The 17,415-nt window shown below is 40.1% G+C and overlaps 1 protein-coding gene across 1 annotated transcript; it reads right to left on the bottom strand.

Moving 5' to 3' along the window:
- Positions 1-404: 404 nt before the first annotated feature.
- LOC143523587 (cholesterol 24-hydroxylase-like) lies at positions 405-16,214 on the bottom strand. The gene is made up of 15 exons (XM_077018144.1): positions 16,066-16,214; positions 15,797-15,874; positions 15,472-15,553; positions 15,309-15,382; positions 14,952-15,038; positions 14,727-14,865; positions 14,361-14,474; positions 14,094-14,250; positions 13,884-13,955; positions 3,603-3,675; positions 3,327-3,411; positions 3,068-3,178; positions 2,893-2,981; positions 2,719-2,785; positions 405-2,615 (listed from the first exon to the last, which is right to left on the bottom strand). The coding sequence occupies exons 1-15, from the start codon at positions 16,212-16,214 to the stop codon at positions 2,463-2,465; spliced, it is 1,530 nt and encodes a 509-aa protein (XP_076874259.1). The 3' UTR covers positions 405-2,462.
- Positions 16,215-17,415: the final 1,201 nt, after the last annotated feature.

Here is a 17,415-nt window from a genome sequence, read left to right as displayed (position 1 = left end):
GTGGGAAATCCTTGAATGACCAGACATGGTCATTTGACAGCGTTGGCAAATAGGTTTTCTTTGTTTTGGCCTACAGGTCACGGTTGGTATTTTACACTTCCCACCATGTTTTCAGAGAGTTTGGTGTGTAATATACTGGTCAAGATTGAGATTTGCACACATGCTACTGTTTAGAGTATTTGTCACTACTGTAGTAGCACCCATAACCTCTACAGTCATTGTAGAGGTGGGGGGAGGAGGCTGCTGCCACAGTAGTGGGAAATCCTTTATTCAGTAGCATGTGTGTAAATCTCAATCTTAACCAGTCTAAAATCCCTTTGTTATATATAATGTCTAATGTAGAATGGCTTTCTTGTTTGTCAGTTTTTACATGACATTACAATAAACCTTCAAAAACCAGTCAATCTGTTTTTTTAAATTATTTTTATTCATAGCAATACAGCAATAGATGTGCTGTTATTTTGGAATTGTTTAAGTATGCATGTTCTAGTTTGGCAGGGTTTCCCCCATTTAGTGTTGAACCCACAACTTTATAAAAAAAATGCTATATAAATGTGGAAGTACATACAAATATATCTAGGTGTGTAGATTCACATATTACCCCAACCCCATGTTTAGTAGTAAAAAGAAGTGCATATTTAGCACGGGCAAAATTAAAAGGTTTGGAAAAAATAACAAATAATATTAAATTAAGTAAACAAAAAAAATATTTCAACCTAACTAATAAGTATAAATTAGTATAACACGAGAGAATAGTTTATTGTACTGAATCAAACAATGCAGTGTACCTTAAAATGATGGTACAGTCAACCTTAACTTTTACGTTTATTCAATGGTTAAGAAATCAGTTTTTTTGAGGCAACGTGTTACCCCAAATGTTTTGGGTTCATTGAACATATTCGGGTTTACAGTGTATGATGAAAGATCAACCCACCTGGCCCCTCTCACCACCCCAAATTCTCCCTTGCTATGGCTGTATCTCCATGGTCCTGGACTACTATTACCAACCATCAAGAAGTCTAGGACTCTTAAGAATAAGAATAGCATAGAGAACACAAAGATGAGAACTATTCATCATTTCCATCACTTCTTTATGTGTCTCTTTAATTACTGTTCTCATGGTGATCGGCGTCGGCCAGAGGAAGATGGGTTCTGCCACTGAGTCTTGGTTCCTCTTAAGGTTTTTTCCTCGTGCCCTTAGGGAGTTTTTCCTTGCCACTGTTGCCCTTGGCTTGCTCACTGGGGGCTAGGACTCAGACACGTGTAAAGCTGCTTTGTGACAACTGTTGTAAAAAATGCTATATAAATAAATTTTGATTGATACCCAAAACAGACACTGAGCTACGTACAAGAACAGGGATCATAAATACTGAAGACAACCAAACTCCACAGTAATAATATAATAATCCATAACATGGAAGACAAAACACAGGGTACAAATACAGACTAAACAAGGAACTAACAAGACACAGCTCAATTACAAACAATTACAGAAGGCAGAGTTTGAAACAAGGGGCATGAACAATGAGTGCTTCTTTGAAGGTGAGACATGTGGCCGGTGTTCTGTAATAAAATCTAAATTAATCTGTTAAGTAATATTTTACATTCATTTGTGTTTTGGATGGATTGTGAAGGGATGTCAGGTTATGTACAGTTCGTTGTCCAAATTTGGACATATGGCTTGATGTTATTGTGGTTTTATATTGCAATCTGAAAGAACTGAAATGTGAGAAATGTGGTGTGCTGCTAGTTATTAAGCTCGGTATCAGTTTTAACAGAGGGTGACCTGTTTTATATGTATGCTTGAGAAAATAAATGTCTAAGCAATTATTTTATTTATTTTTTGTAAATGAGAGCTGGGGATATCACAGAGTACAAATGCACGGGAGTTTTGCTTTAATGGAAGAAAGTGGTGAATGTGAATGGAGACGTATTGAGTATAAGCTAAGAGTGGGGAACACTAGGTTTAAGACAGTGTTGTGTGCTTCACAATTCTGAAACAGCCCCATTATTGAGTATAACGTTCTGTATATACGTATAGACGTATTGAGTATAAGCTAAGAGTGGGGAACACTAGGTTTAAGGCAGTATTGTGTGCTTCACAATTCTGAAACAGCCCTGGCATAGAAACAGCCCCATTATGCTTTACAAAGCCATGTGTTCTGATCCCTAATGAGCAAGCCAAGGGCAACAGCAGTGAGGAACAACTTGGAAGAAAGAAACCTTGGGAACCCATCCTCCATTTGTTAGGTTCAGACTCAGAATATTACAGAAAGTAGTATAACAGAAGTATAGTAGTATAACAGAAGTATAGCAGATAAAAAATAAATGTGGCAGTAGTGCCATAGTGTGGTTAGACTTTTTACTTTATATTGCTTTAAAAAGCAACAATTCCAAGAATATAATAGTAAATGTCAGAAGAGTAAATACAGGATACAGGTACATTCCTGAAAGCACACCTTTTAAGATGTGCTCTTAGCACAGTGTTTGATAGTGCATAACACTCCACTTCGAGGGCGAAGGGTTCCTGTGTCTTTTATGTCAAAGGACTGCCCAGGCACAAGATTGAAGTCAAATCTCTGAAGAAACTTGGCGAGCACGACTTTAGCCTCCATCTAGGTGGAAAGTGATTAGTGTGTTAAAATTGTACATCATGGGCTGATTGCTTTTATTATATGATGTGAAAAGAAAATGAATGGATGTGGTGTGAGATCTCACCTGTGAGAAAGTCTGTCCAAGACAGGACCGTGGGCCAAGGGCAAATGGGTAGTAGCAGAAATACGGCCTTTGCAAAGAGAATTCAATTATCATATTCAATACATTATCATAATCAATAGGCCTAAGGTAAATAAATATATGAACTCCAATAAGAATAATAATAGGAAAACATACTTGCTAGCATTTGGATGAAATCTTTCTGGATCAAACTTCAAAGGATCTTTAAAAAATTTTTCCATCCTTGATGTGATATAAGAACTGAACTATAGAGGGAGACATAACAGTAAATAGGAGCACACATATACTAAATATTACTAATATTTGTATGCATCACCGGATGCACTCTCACAATAACAGAACATTCTGCTGGGATTTTTAATCCACCGATGACAAAATCCTCATGAAGCCAACGAGATGTTCCGGGTGCAGTAGGGTAGATACGGAGGGTTTCCTTCAGAACCTAAGCCACAGACACAAAGAACAAATCTACATCAAATCAATAATCCCTCACAGAAATCATTAACCCGAATATATATTTTCTGGTTACAGATTTCTGGTTATGTTTTCAGATTAGATGTTTGCAGATTAAAAACCCATCTTCAACTAACCTGAGTCAAGTAGGTGAGTTTACCAAGATCGTCATACAGTATATCAAGTCTTGTCCCAAGGACGTCATCCACTTCTTCCTTAGCCCTAAGGATTTAAAGCAAGACTGCTTTATAACTAGCATTCTTACAGCTGCATACATAATGAAGATCACTAGTACAGGATGAAAAATGGGATAATGTGAAAGTGAAATATCCTCAAATAATGTAAGAAATTAGGAAATATTTTAGGAGTGTAATCATTTATTTATTTGGATTAGTTTGTGGTTCTTATTTTACTTTTTCAATATCTCTGGGTGCCTTCCTAACTCCATGATGGCAAAGGAGAGTTGATTGGCTGTTGTTTCTTGACCTAAAAATAAAACAAATTTATAAAACAATTTATACAAGGACATTTACATGACTTTTCCATAATCCCAAATTATTTAATTAGCAGAAGCAGATTTAAAAACAATATCATACTATATGTCAAATAGGAAGTTGTAACGTACTAACTGGAAGCGGACACAAATGCTGAGATGAGGTGGTTTAATTTTGCTTTTGAGGAGATCGCTCCTCTGACAAAGGTTTCCTACAGCAATATGAGAGACACGCTTACAAGACCGACGTGGCATATTACAGTCTGAACTACAATACTGAAACCACACTATACAACCAAGGCCGATTAAGTAAAACAAAAACAGGCAATAATACGGACGGAATAAAGTAAAACAAACTCAACTACAACCTTACAACATTACTGAACCGAATTCTTAAAGAAGTGATTTGGATAACAGATAAATGACTTAACCACTTGAAACCAGGATTACACAAAAGCCAAACTAACAAAAGATACAAACGACTACTGACATCCAAATTAAACCAACAGCGAAAGTATCAGACACGATAACACTTACAGAGACCAAGCGACAGCAGGGTTTATTAGAAAAAGCAGACCACAGAGCAGACCAACTTTGATTTGTGATGGGCAGGGAGTGCGAAATAAAATGGAAGTGATCACACAAAGTCTCAGGGAAAAATGATGGTTTAATGAAAAACGTGCGCAAACCAAAGACCCGTGACATGATCCAAATTAAAGATATAATGACAAGCAGTCAACTGGTACAAAGACAAGACATATATAGACAAAAAAGCGACCCTCTGGTGAGATGGATCGCGAGCTCCGCCCACCTGAGGGACGAACACAACACAACAACAACAAGACAACTGCCGCTGTAAACGGAGGCGACCAGTAGGGGGGCCACCGTACCGTGACCAAGCCACACTCCCCTCCACTGGGTGTGGCACACAGCAGCAGCACATAAAACATGAAGGGGCAGGAAGGCAGGCACACAGAACACAAAACACGGATTAGCTCACCTCCCCGGGCGGGACCCTGGACCCACTGGGCCGTCAACAAGACAAAACCATGCACCGGTCGGTCACAGGGCCCTCACGCCTTAAGCGGCATTCGGCCGCTTAGCCCCACATGTGTGTGGACGAGGAGCAATGGCTCCCAATTCGTCCGTGGTGTCTGTGTGTGCAGGTTACCTCCCCAAGGCGTGGCAACATCACCTCCTGGACCTATCTCCTCCCGGAGCTGACCCCTGCCTTCTGCTAGGGGTCACCCCAGCCTCCTGGGGAGTCAGCCCCTCCTGGGGCCTCCCCTCACAAGGTGAACTCCTCCACCCAACCCAGGAGCGCCAGAGACCGAGGCCCAGAGCACCCCCGTCGCAGGCTGGGGAACAGCCCCCAAGGGCCTCATGGTCACCCCGGGCAGGAGGGAGGATCTCCGTCTTCAGCAGGAGCTCTTCAGACCGGAGCCCCATGGTCCCCAAACATCCGGGGGCCCCAGCCCTATAGGGAGAGGCTCTTTTAGACCAGGCTCCGGTCACCCCACAACATAAGAGGGCTCCTGCCAGGTGGAGACCCCCACAAGGTCCAGGAAAACCAAGATCCACCACCAGGGAGAAGCACCTGCACATAAAGCAAACACAAAACACACACACACCAACACAAAACACACATGCGCACTTACCCTGATCCCCCTACCCTTGTTTATCCGCATAAAGACGCTACAGATTATATTGTCGATTTATGTTTCTGTGCATAAATAAGAGCTAGAATTTAATTATCCATCACAGCAAATGACATTATCTATGTCCAAAGACACAGTGGCTCAAGGGTGTTAATTATTTTAAATAAAATACACACTGGCTATACCGAAGTTCACCTCTGACCACGACTTCGCAGTATTACAGCAGTATTATGTCTAAATATCTAGTTAGGACAAAACTAGAGTGCTCAATGAACTAAGTTACAATCAATGTATCTCCCGAATGTCATCTGTAGCGTCTTAATACTTGTGCAAACGAGGGGACTCAGAATTTGACACAACACCTTAGTTTGAAAAAAATTATCTGTCGTGCCCGCTGCTTGCATGTGCTAAATGAAGTTGAGCACTTTCTTGTTTGATTTACAAATTTGACCTACCACCTGATTAACTTTCTGCTCCAGAAAAGCCGTACCTCATTATAAGCCGAATGGTTCAAAGCGTGGGGCAAAAAGTAGCGGTTTATACTCCGTTTGGCAGGAGGTGTCCAAACTTTTGCATACGACTGTATGTGATGTTTGCTAATATATATATATATATATATATATATATATATATATATATATATATATATATATATATATATAACCCATCTCTGCATTCAAAATTGCATCACAGAAATAGTGTACTATTTACCATTAACTGACACAATATAGTGCACTATTTCTGTAGTAGGGGGCGAACGCAGAGGAGTGATCTTGTGATCTGCCATGCTTAATTTCTTATGCAATCACGTGAAAGCGAGTCATCATTTCCTGGTCTCAGGGGTGAGATCGGTCTCAGAGAGGAGGTGGCCTGAGAGGAGAGATTTACGGCCAGACGCTGTTGCAACAGGTAGCCTGCTGTTCTTCTCCTTGCCGCGTTATTTTGTGAGCGTTTTACTCTCTTCTTCTTTTCCTGGGGTGGATTGCAGTTCTGTGATACATAGCGCCAACTACTGCACAGGAGGGACCTAGCAGTCAATAGGTATTATTACCGATTACAAAACGCAACAGGCTCTTAACAAGATGTGCGGTGCGGTGACATGTCAGTCATCTGGGGGGGGCACTTGGGGTGGCCAATCAGAATTCAGGGGGGTCCAGTGCCACCCCGGCCCCTGCTTTGGCTCCGCCTATGCTCACCACACCCTACTTAAGGATTCTGTACACAACACACCAGTGCGAAGTATTGCCTCTCTGAGTGTCTCTACCAAGACTTATTTCTTGCATTGCATTCTGACTGATTCTGGTTTTTGATTCCTGCTCTGGCCTTTCGATACCTTCCTGTTTCGCCTAGCCCTTTTGTTCCTCCGCCTACCTTTCTGAAGTCTTTTTGGTTTTTTGACTATCGCTGCCTGGTTTTTGACTCTCCCTTTTTGCCTTGCCCTTTTGTGCTGCTGCCTGCTTTCCCTACGGGGTCTGCTTGTTGTTTATTATCAGTGTTGCGAATAATGCCGTTAAAAATAACGGCATTAGGTAACGGCGTCATTTTGTCAGTAACGGGATAAAATAATTAATTACTTTTACTGTCATTACAATGCCGTTGACGTTACTGGTCATTAAAAGCGTTGTGTTACTATATATTGATATACTAACAGTAATCCGAGCGGACAGATCTCGATAGGTCACAGTTCTCGGTGTAACACCTGTTTAACTTAACAAGTCAGTAAGCGAGTGGCTAAGGCAGCGTTATTGTAGCCAATCAGAGCCAGTGTTTTTACACGCGTGCCGAAACTCCAATGACACACGACACAAACGGAGAAGAGGCCGAAATGGCAGTCAAGAGCAAGCCGAAGAAAAATGTGCGTTTTCAAGGTGGTGATATAAACATTATTTAAGAAAATACTTAAAGTTCCTGAATGTCTACCAGACTGGGTATTTGATTTATTTAATTAAGAATAGAGGTTTTATTGTTAAGTTTACTTCTGTTGTGAACAAACCAGTTGTCTCAGGTTGAGAGAATTTAATTTGATAGATGTAAATGCATTTTATATAGTGTAACTTTACTTTTGCTTTTTTTTTTTTTTTACAAAGATTTGGGATTTTAAAGGATTGTATCCTGCATTGGTCTGTGGATGTGTAATAAATATCAAAAGTTAAACACCTTTCTTATCTACTCATTTCAACTGGCTATGAAAACTGCTTTTTCAAAAAATCCTTATATAATGGCATGTAACCATTTTTAACTGTAATGCAAATAGTTACTTTCCCTGGTAACGAGTTACTTTTATTATAGAGTAATTTAGTTACTAACTCAATTTTTTGAACAAGTAGTAAGTAACTATAACTAATTACTTTTTTAAAGTAACGTTCCCAACACTGTTTATTATTATTATTCTTATTAAAATCAAAGTATATTTACACCTGCTTATGGATCCATCTCATGGATACACCCTCAGGTTCACCACCGTTACACCGCCCACCTGAGGGACGAACACAACACAATAACAACAAGACAACTGCCGCTGTAGACAAAGGCGACCAGTAAAGAACAAGCAAGGAAAGAAGGGGAAGAGGCAAACCACTATACTTAATGGAGGAATGAGGAGTGAGCGAGACTAGGGAATAATTCAGAACAGATAACCATAAGAGACGAACGAAACAATGATCAACAAAGGCTCAGGAAAAATGGGATGTTTAAGTACAAAGGGAAATAAGTACAAACAAGACACAGGTGAATCTCATTAGAAACGAGGGGCAGAACTTGGGCAGGGAATAAGGTAAACAAAATAAAGACAAGAAGCATGAAATGAAGTACTAAATTAGAATAGATCGCGCAAAGAAAAGCGTGATCGTTACAGAAGTAGTAGCTCTACTACATCAAGTTACCTAGTGTACCAGACAAAAATTACATTGAGTATAATACAATAAATCAGGGGTGTCAAACTCATTTTCACCTCGGGCCACATCAGCATAATCGTTAACCACGGAGGGCCATATGTAACTTATAAATGTACCTACTCTTTAATGTTAAATACCTCTGAATTTATTACTTATTCAAGTTACAAATATTAGAGATATATTTGCGTAAATGTAAAAAAATGGTTTGCTTGTTTTTATAACATAAATCCTTTAAATATGTTAGGTTATGAAAACCACATTACTCCATCAATCAACGATTAAACTATTCAAGTGAATAAAGAAAAATTAATCAAATATCACATTTACTTTGTTCAAAACTTGAAATATCAAATAACTGTGAAAATAGCAATTGGGCTTCAAAAATGCTCCCTCTGAAAAAGACTGAAGCGCAGCGATTTCTTTAAGCACAACAAAGCTTGTTTTTACTGCTGTTTCGTTTGTGAACACATTCTGTTGTGATGGCAGTTTGTTTTTTAATTCTTTGACAATTTGTAATTTTTCTTAATGTCAAATTTTGGCATACTTAGCTCTGTGTTTGGTCGCAAAATGCCAACGTATATCGTACTCTTTGACATCAGTCACCGCTTCATATCCTTGAAGCGCAAACATTGCTTTCCCATCTTTCTTAAAATGCCCTTCTATCTGCATCGATGTTTCTCTTCCTGGACATTCTGGGATCATTATTTGTATTTTCCAATTACACTTATTGGTCGAGATGCCGTCACATCGGCGCACTAAATGATTTCATACCAGTCGCCCTGACACCATCATGATGTGCTTCGTCATGAAGTGCTTTGAGTCAAGTCAAATTTATTTATATAGCACTTTTTACAGCACATGTCACAAAGCAGCTTTACAATCGTATGGGTCCAGATCCCTAATGAGCAAGCCAAAGGCAACAGTGGCAAGACAAAACTCCCTATGAAACCTCGGGAGGACCAAGACGCAAAAGGGAACCCATGAGGGCTCACTGAGACATTGCTTTCCAGTCAAGTCATTGTCACAACTAGTGTGATGCCATGACAGTTGGATGACAGCGAGAAAACAGGCTTGAGGTTTATGACATGAAAGCAGACAACTCAGCGGTGAGGCACTGCGTCTGTCGTCCCTAAAAACATAGGATGACAGGTGAATGCCATCATCGCTGATTAGCCTGTGGTCAAACTCGTGGGCTCCTCCTAGTGGCAACTGGAGGAGCCGCCCCGGGGCCAGCCCTGACAGTAGTGATATCATCCGGATTGGAAGATACATACAACTGAGTATCATCTGTATAGCAATGGAAGCTAATACCATGCCTACGAATGATGGTGCCCAGTGGTAGCATATATAATGAGAATAATATGGGGCCTAGTACAGATCCTTGTGGGACACCATATTTTACCTTAGAACACTCTGAGCATTCGTTACTCGTACAAATTGATAACAATCTGTCAGGTAGGACCTGAACCAAGAGAGTGCTTGACCTCTTATTCCAATGAGTGTCTCCAACCTATTAAGTAGAATATTATGATCAATGGTGTCAAAAGCAGCACTGAGATCTAGCAGTATGAGAAAAGAAATATGTCCTTTATCAGAGGATATTAAGAGATCGTTCAGGACTACTCGTTCAGTAGTCAGTGTCATTTCAGTGCTGTGATGAGATCTAAATCCAGACTGAAATAACTAAGGCATGTTCTGTCTGTAAGAAGGAAGAGACTTGTGAAGAAACTACTTTCTCTAAAATGTTGGATATGAATGACAGATTAGAGATTGACCTATAGTTCCTGGACAGTTCCTGGGGGCTAAGACCAGGTTTTTTAATTAGCGGCTTGATGACTGCAAGTTTAAATGAACCGGGAATGTAGCCCAGGCTCAGTGAATAGTTAAATTATAGTAAGTAAAGATGCAGTATAATTATTTAAGTAATTCTTTATGCAGTAATTCTTTAATTAGATGGGTTGGTACAGCATCTAGTATGCATGTGGAGGGCTTAGCAGATTCCACCAATGAAAGAAGCTCCTCACGACCAATTGGGGAGAAGGACTCTAATAGGGCATCAGAGCTGACCAGCCAGCTGTCAAGGTGCATTGGCATGTTGACAGGCTCTGAGATAGCATTACAATTTTTTTTTTCCTAATTTTATCAATCTTATCATTAAAGAATTTCATAAAATTGTTACTGCTACACTTGTTCATGGCTTGTTCATAAATAGGAGTCCTGAATTGTTTTTATGTTTTTCTATTAAAGCAGATAAGTATGAGGATTTTGTCGTATGGAGGGCATGTTTATATTCAGTCAGGCTGCTTTTCCATGATAGTCTATACACTTCTAAGTTTGAATTTTGCCATTTACACGCCAGCATCCACACGGCTCATTTGAGACTACGCGTGTGCTCATTGTACCATGGCGCTATTTTTCTCTCAGTGGCTCTCTTATATCGTAATGGCGCAACCTTGTCTAAAGCTGTACGAAGAGAAATCTGGATCAATGTTTGTCAGACCTGGTAAAATATCAGTGAGCGCGGCTATGGTACAAAGTGTTATAGTTCATTTAATTTGGTAGCGGGGCGGCCAATGTCAGTCAAACACAACTCATACGTTATGAGGCTGTGGTCAGAAACGGCCTCACTCTGAGGAAGAATTGCTAAACTGGATATGTTAATACCAAATGATAAGACCAAGTCTAAAGTATGACTACAATTATGCGTAGGACCCACCACATTCTGAGTGATACCCATTGAATCAAGAATTGCTTGAACATTTATGCTAAAATAGTCACATAGATTTTCAAAATGGATGTTAAAATCACCAACTATAATCACCTTATCGGCTGATAGCACTACATGAGACAGGAAGTCTGAAAACTCAGAGTATGAACCAGGGGGGCGGTAAATAGTAATTAACAGAAACGACTGCGACGCTTTGTTGGTTGTTAAATTTGATATATTTGATACAGTGAGGATCATGTTCAAAAGAGTTTGAGAAACTGCTGAGACACCACATCATGTCTGGCCTACCAGTTACCCTCGACCCACTTCATTTTGCATACAGAGCAAACAGATCAACAGAAGATGCCATAGCAACAGCGCTCCATGCCACCATCTCCCACCTGGAACTGCAGGGGCACTATGCCTGTCTGCTCTTCATTAGCTCTGCTTTCAACACCAAACTCCCAGACAGACTTTGTCAAACTAATGTACATTGGTCTTCCTTACACCATCTGCAGTTGGATAAGAAACTTCCTCTCAGACTGTGTACAGAGAGTTACGGCTCTCCACAGCTCTCAGCATTAACACCGGCTCTCCACAGGGCTGTGTACTGAGCCCACTCCTCTACACACTGTACACCTCTGACTGTGTCAGCAGCCACTCAGACAACATCACAATCAAGTTAGCTGATGACACCACTCTGGTCGGACTGATCGGCAATGAAAGGCCATACAGGGAGGAGGTTCAAAGACTAGTGGAGTGGTGCTCGGAGAACAACTTGGTCATCAACACCTCCAAGACTAAAGAACTGATTGTAGACTTCAGAAGAAGGAAGCCTGACTTGCAGCCAATTCACATTGATGGACAGTGTGTGGAGAGGGTGTCCAGCTTCAAGTTCCTGGAGGTGTATATGGATGCAGCTCTCCAATGGGGTTCTAACACCTCAGCGGTAGTGAAGAAGGCCCAGCAGCGTCTCTATTTCCTAAGGACCCTTAAGAAGCTGAATCTGGAAAAGAAACCATTGACGGTCTTCTACCGCTGCTCCGTTGAGAGCGTTCTAACGTACTGCGTCTCTGTGTGGTTCTCTAGTTGTACCATAGCACACAAAAAGGCCATACAGAGGGTCATCAACAGAAGGCTATTCGACACTCCCTCCCCTCCCTGGAAGACCTCTACAGAACACGCTGTCTCAGGAGGGCTTACACAATCAGCAAGGATAGTACACACTAGTGATGTGTTGGTCGCGAACAAACCGGTTCAAAGAGCCGGCTCTTTTAAGTGAACGACGAGAGCTGGTTCCCCTCTAAGACCGAGCCGGTTCCCGGTCAACAAATTACGTTCGCCGCCACCCCCCCCCCCCCCCCCCCCCCCCCCCCCCCCCCCCCCCGGTCAACAAAGTACGTTCGTCTTGGCCCCCCCCCCCCCCCCCCCCCCCCCCCCCGTCAACAAATTAAGCCTGGTTTATATTTGACGTGTCGCGAGGGTCCGCGCGGCGAAAATGACGTAATCGCTGTGGTTCCGCCCGTGCGCGAGGGCCTCGCGCGCTGTCGATCCGCGAGGTCGTGCATCTCTCGAATTTTGTAACTTCGCGCGCATGGCGCGCTTCAGCGCAATGGACAAAGTCATGTTTACAGGGTTCATACACCTGGAATTAAAAGCACTTGTACACCACTTTCAAGGTCCATTTCAATATTTCCCAGCACGATAAACTTAAATAAGTTAAATATTTATACATATACTCGAAATGATTCGAAATAATTCCCTTTTAATCACATTATTTAATGGTGGTTTATTTTCAAAACACCCAATCTTAAGTTCTTCACGTTCTCTCATGTTTCGCCCTGGAATTACAAGAGGCTCGTATTTGTTAACGTAATACACATATCGTAAGTAGTTACAAATTCAAGCATAGCCTACTTTAGCCTAAATTCCAGCACTTTCAAACCTGAAACACAAAGCAACATTAAAATTCATCAGGTAAATGTTCCTTCCCCTGTTTTTCAGGGGTGTTTCTTTATACTACCACATATCGTTTCGGAGAACACTGCACGCGGAAAGTATAAACGCTTCCACCGTTCGCGCAGGTTCACGCAAAGTGGGCGGAGTTACGCGCTATGGTCACTCGCGAAAGTATAAACCAGGTTTTACGTTCGCCACCCCCCTCAAATAAGGAGCCATTTAGGAGCCGAAAGAGCCGACTCTTTATGAGGAGCTGAGCCAAAAGATCCGGCTCCCTAAAAAGAGCCGAAATTCCCATCACTAGTACACACCCAGGACAAAAGGCAGACATTACCGACACCTCAAAACATGGACAAACCATTTGAGGGACAGTTTTTATAACAGGGCCAGCGAACTCGGAGCGGCCGTTTTCTGCGTGGTCCTAGCGCTTGATTCGTCGCTATTTAAATATTTGTTTTTAACCATAAAAACTGTCTAATAATTTTTTTGCTGATGCTGGACCAGCATGCCACGTGCCAGTGATTATGCCTCGACGTGCCAACGGTGGCACGTGTGCCATAGGTTGCCGACCCCTGGCCTACAGGGACAAGTGCAATAACCTATGCTGCTCAAGTACAATGTACAATAAATTATGCTGCAAATGTTAATTTCTTCACATGTGTACATAGAAAAGCTTAGTGTGTAAAGAGAAGAGCTTAGTTAATTTATGCTTACGCCTGTATAGTTAATTGTAGCTCTTAATCTGTTTTTGATTAATGATTTTTTTATTTTCTATTTAAATTTTACTATTTTCTATTTGCACCAAGAGGGGGAGGGGGGCTGTAAACCAATTTCGTTGCGCAATGTACAAGTATAATGTGTAATGACAATAAAGGTTCATTTAATTTTTCATTTTCATTTCATTTCATGTCAAGTGTACTGGGTTATTTAGTACATACAATGATTCAACATAAATAAATGAATAGAATTAGAAAATAACCTACCAGCAATGAAGAAAGTTACAAAATTGTCAAGCATCAGTTCATGGTCTTCTTCACCATCAACCTCAAGTTCCTCTGCAGGGTAATAGTTAAAATATTGCTGCAAGGTGTCATCAGCAAGGTCTTGAATTTATTACATTTATATCAAATATGAACCTTTTAAGTTCAAAGGTAATTAATTATTGGCTGCAATTATTTAATGAAAAAAATTACCAGCTGTTTTTAGTATCTTGGTTAGAATGTCTTTTGGGACATCCTCGCCATTTTCCACAGCTTTTCTCCTCTGGTTAATCCACTTGGCTCCAGTTGTGCGCAGTAGTTTGACAGCATCTTGTATCTCCTGCACTTTCTTTTTGTTCCAGGGCAAAAACTGCAAGAAAATATATTTATTACTTTATCATCATCTTAATAGATTTTTGGATGACAGAAATCTTTGGATGACAAAAATCTCAAATTTTGTACAATAAGTATTGTTCTTACTCTGAAGAAAGGGTCGCTTAAGTAGTGCAACATGCCCTGCAAACAGAGCTCTATGGCGTTTGGGAACGGGGAGTCAGGATGTTTCAGTAAATCTAAATCAACCCCAAAGGCCACCTGTGAATTAAAAGCAGATAAAAAATGTTCTCGTTATTAAAGAACAGCAGGGAATAACTACTTGTATCTTCATATATATATATATATATATATAGGTTTAGGATTGATTTAGTTTCTTTTGTTGAGTAGGGTGCTATAATGTTTTTTGCACAGCAAGCCCTAACAAAAACCCAACTCATTTTTATCTCTGGTTTAAACAGCTCTTAAATAATAATTAGCATAGCATAAATATAGCATAAATAACTTCAAAACCTTGCAAATAACATCCAACGTGACGCAGTTGACCAGCCGGTGCATCTTGGCAATTGTACCCTCTTCAGCTATCTCCTCCAGATGCTGCATTAGACACTCAGCCCTCTCATTGAAGGTGTCCATTAAACATCGAAGATAACTGTAAAGTTTGACAAGATCAGCTATTGTGCATCTACCTTGCACACTCAGGCCATGATAAACAGAGGAGTGAAAAGCAGGACCCACGAGCTGCTGAAGGCAGGGTCCATGATCCTGCGCTGCTTATACCACACGTCATGGTCCATTGCGGTCACTAGTCCATTTCCTAAGAACCTGCAATGCAACTCTTCTGCCTCTAGTGTTCTCCAGAGCTGACACATTCACCCAACTACTATTCATAACACACTCACCCAGCTCAGGTCATTTCTGAGCTATGAGTAACAAAATGTGTTATGTTATGTAGCTTATCATATTTGGATTTGGTTAATGGGAATATTATAAAGCCTATATATGCATTAAAATAAAAGCTACATATGAGGACAGATTTATACAGTAAACACAGTCAACTGAATATCTGCATCCATTTTAAATGAGCCATCCTACCTCAGTCCAAACAAGTGGAACAAGTGTTTGTAGACAAGAGGATCTTTGGAATATTTAGGGGACAATAAAATTTCCTTCAGAAACAAAACAAAGAATGTGACTTGTTAGGCTTATGCTGTTAAGTTTTGAAAGTCAGCATAAAGATGTCTAATAAAATGTTCACCTTTGTAGTATCAGGGCAGCAAACCACTAATGACACATAATGAAATACATTAATTCTGTATACTGGTCCATATTTTTCAGTCCTGTAAAATATGAAAAATAAGCACACACACATTATATATATATATATATATATATATATATATATATATATATATATATATATATATATATATATATATATATATATATATATATATATGAAGGGATAGAATTGCTACACACATTATTCTCATATTTTGTGTACTTATAATACAAGAAGCAAGGTCTATCCCTTGTTGCTTGTATTATGTCGCGAAAGTACATCTGCTGAACGCTGATTTTACCATTCGAGGAGTATGTCATGCATAACACGATCCGACTTCATTTCTCTCCGGAATGTCAGTATATGGCCAAGGAAAAAACTGTGAAAAAATAGCTTGTTAACGTTGGCGTATGTCTAGAAATCTGACCCGGCTTTACCAGAAAGCATATTAACTACTTAAATGCTCAGCTATTCGGAATCTAAGAATAGCTGAACATTTAAGTAGTTAATATGCTTTCTGGGTAGTATATGTTTATATGATATAAAAAACAAGAGAAACGAGATTCTTACTTGTCCCTGGGCGGTCCAGGTATATGATCATATTTCGCATGAATATGTTTCACATAAAGACAATAGACAACAAATGCAATAAACACTGCGCACGTCACGCAAAAAGTTAGATAAGTCGTACATTCCGAAACTGTCTGACAGATCGCCATGATCGATGTGAATGACGCCCCAGAAGAATTCTTTGCCGAACTCCGGATGACGTGAGTTATTTATTTACTTTCGTATAAGGGATTTACGTTGTTATAATGGACTTATAGCCTACTGTTTAGCTAGTCGAAGCCTCTGGACCCCAAGTACGTATTCCTGCAGGCTGGATCAGCTCCAAATATAGGAAGGACTAAACTCCAAACAGGTCGACATTAACTCCGAATGGGTGTGGCCTTCTCTTAGATCCGTTGTTATTGGCCATATTCAGCCTTCTCTTACATCCGTTGTTATTGGTCATATTCAGATTTGGAGGTTTTTGTGGTACGACTTGTGGCAGTATTCCGACAGTTGTTTGCAAGTCATTTGCTTGCCGGACAAGATGGTCGTAAGTAAACCAAATGTCTACAAAGTTTAATGTATTTTTCATAGCTGTGTATGTCTTTGTTTTTGTCACATACAGTTAATTGTTGCATCTAGTTAATAATATTGTACAAGCCACGTTGCGGTGTTCGCTAAATGGTAATGTTAGCCTTGTTTGATTACATGTTAAACGTATGACGAGGCTGAAGTTGGTTACTTATTCGCAGTTTGAGATTCGTTTGGTTAGTTATTCGCAGCTCCGTATTCGGCGGCTGAAGTTGGTTACTTATTCAAAAAGGGTGTGTTCACGATGCGTGTTTGCGGCGCACTTTGTTTAAAAGCGATAGATTAAACGTTACATTAAACGAGCGTAGGAGCAAACATTTAAGAGGTTATTGTTTCCCATACTGATTTTGTGAATGTAAAAAATAAAAATATAATGAAAGCATTTCATTTGTAAAATGGTTTCTATTTCAAGTCGTTTCAATTGTATGCAATTTGTACATAATGATTGAATTCGTCAGCATTTCTAACGTATTCTTAGAAATACATATTCTTAGATTTGAAAACTAAAAACACAGAAATGCTGTTCTAGAACACAAATAATCGGAAGAAGAAATACCAGCACACAACATGGCATATTGAGCAGTGGGTAGATAGGTGAACGCATTTAAAGGGGCAGATTCAGAGGCTTAATGAAAGTCTTATTGATGATGGGCCAGAGAAATAACAAATGCATCATGAAGACAGGTCACTCCCTAAGAGAGGAACCTGATTTTAGCCTAATCCAACATCATTTTATACCTCAAATCTAACTGGAAACAGCATATTGAGTAAAGCGTA

This window comes from Brachyhypopomus gauderio, chromosome 9 (genome assembly GCF_052324685.1).
Source record: "Brachyhypopomus gauderio isolate BG-103 chromosome 9, BGAUD_0.2, whole genome shotgun sequence".
Taxonomy (NCBI): domain Eukaryota; kingdom Metazoa; phylum Chordata; class Actinopteri; order Gymnotiformes; family Hypopomidae; genus Brachyhypopomus; species Brachyhypopomus gauderio.
The sequence above is the reverse complement of the archived record's forward strand: the minus strand, read 5'-3'. Positions and strand labels throughout refer to the sequence as shown.

Bases quoted from the DNA above. Each gene is read 5' to 3' on its own strand.
- LOC143523587 (XM_077018144.1), bottom strand. From the start codon at position 16,214: ATGGCGATCTGTCAGACAGTTTCGGAATGTACGACTTATCTAACTTTT. The intron at 15,383-15,471 runs GTGAACATTTTA...TTGTTTCTGAAG, and splicing joins GCTGCCCTGATACTACAAAG to GAAATTTTATTGTCCCCTAA. The intron at 3,676-13,883 runs GTAGGTTATTTT...TTTTATTTTTAG, and splicing joins TGTAACTTTCTTCATTGCTG to GTCAAGAAACAACAGCCAAT.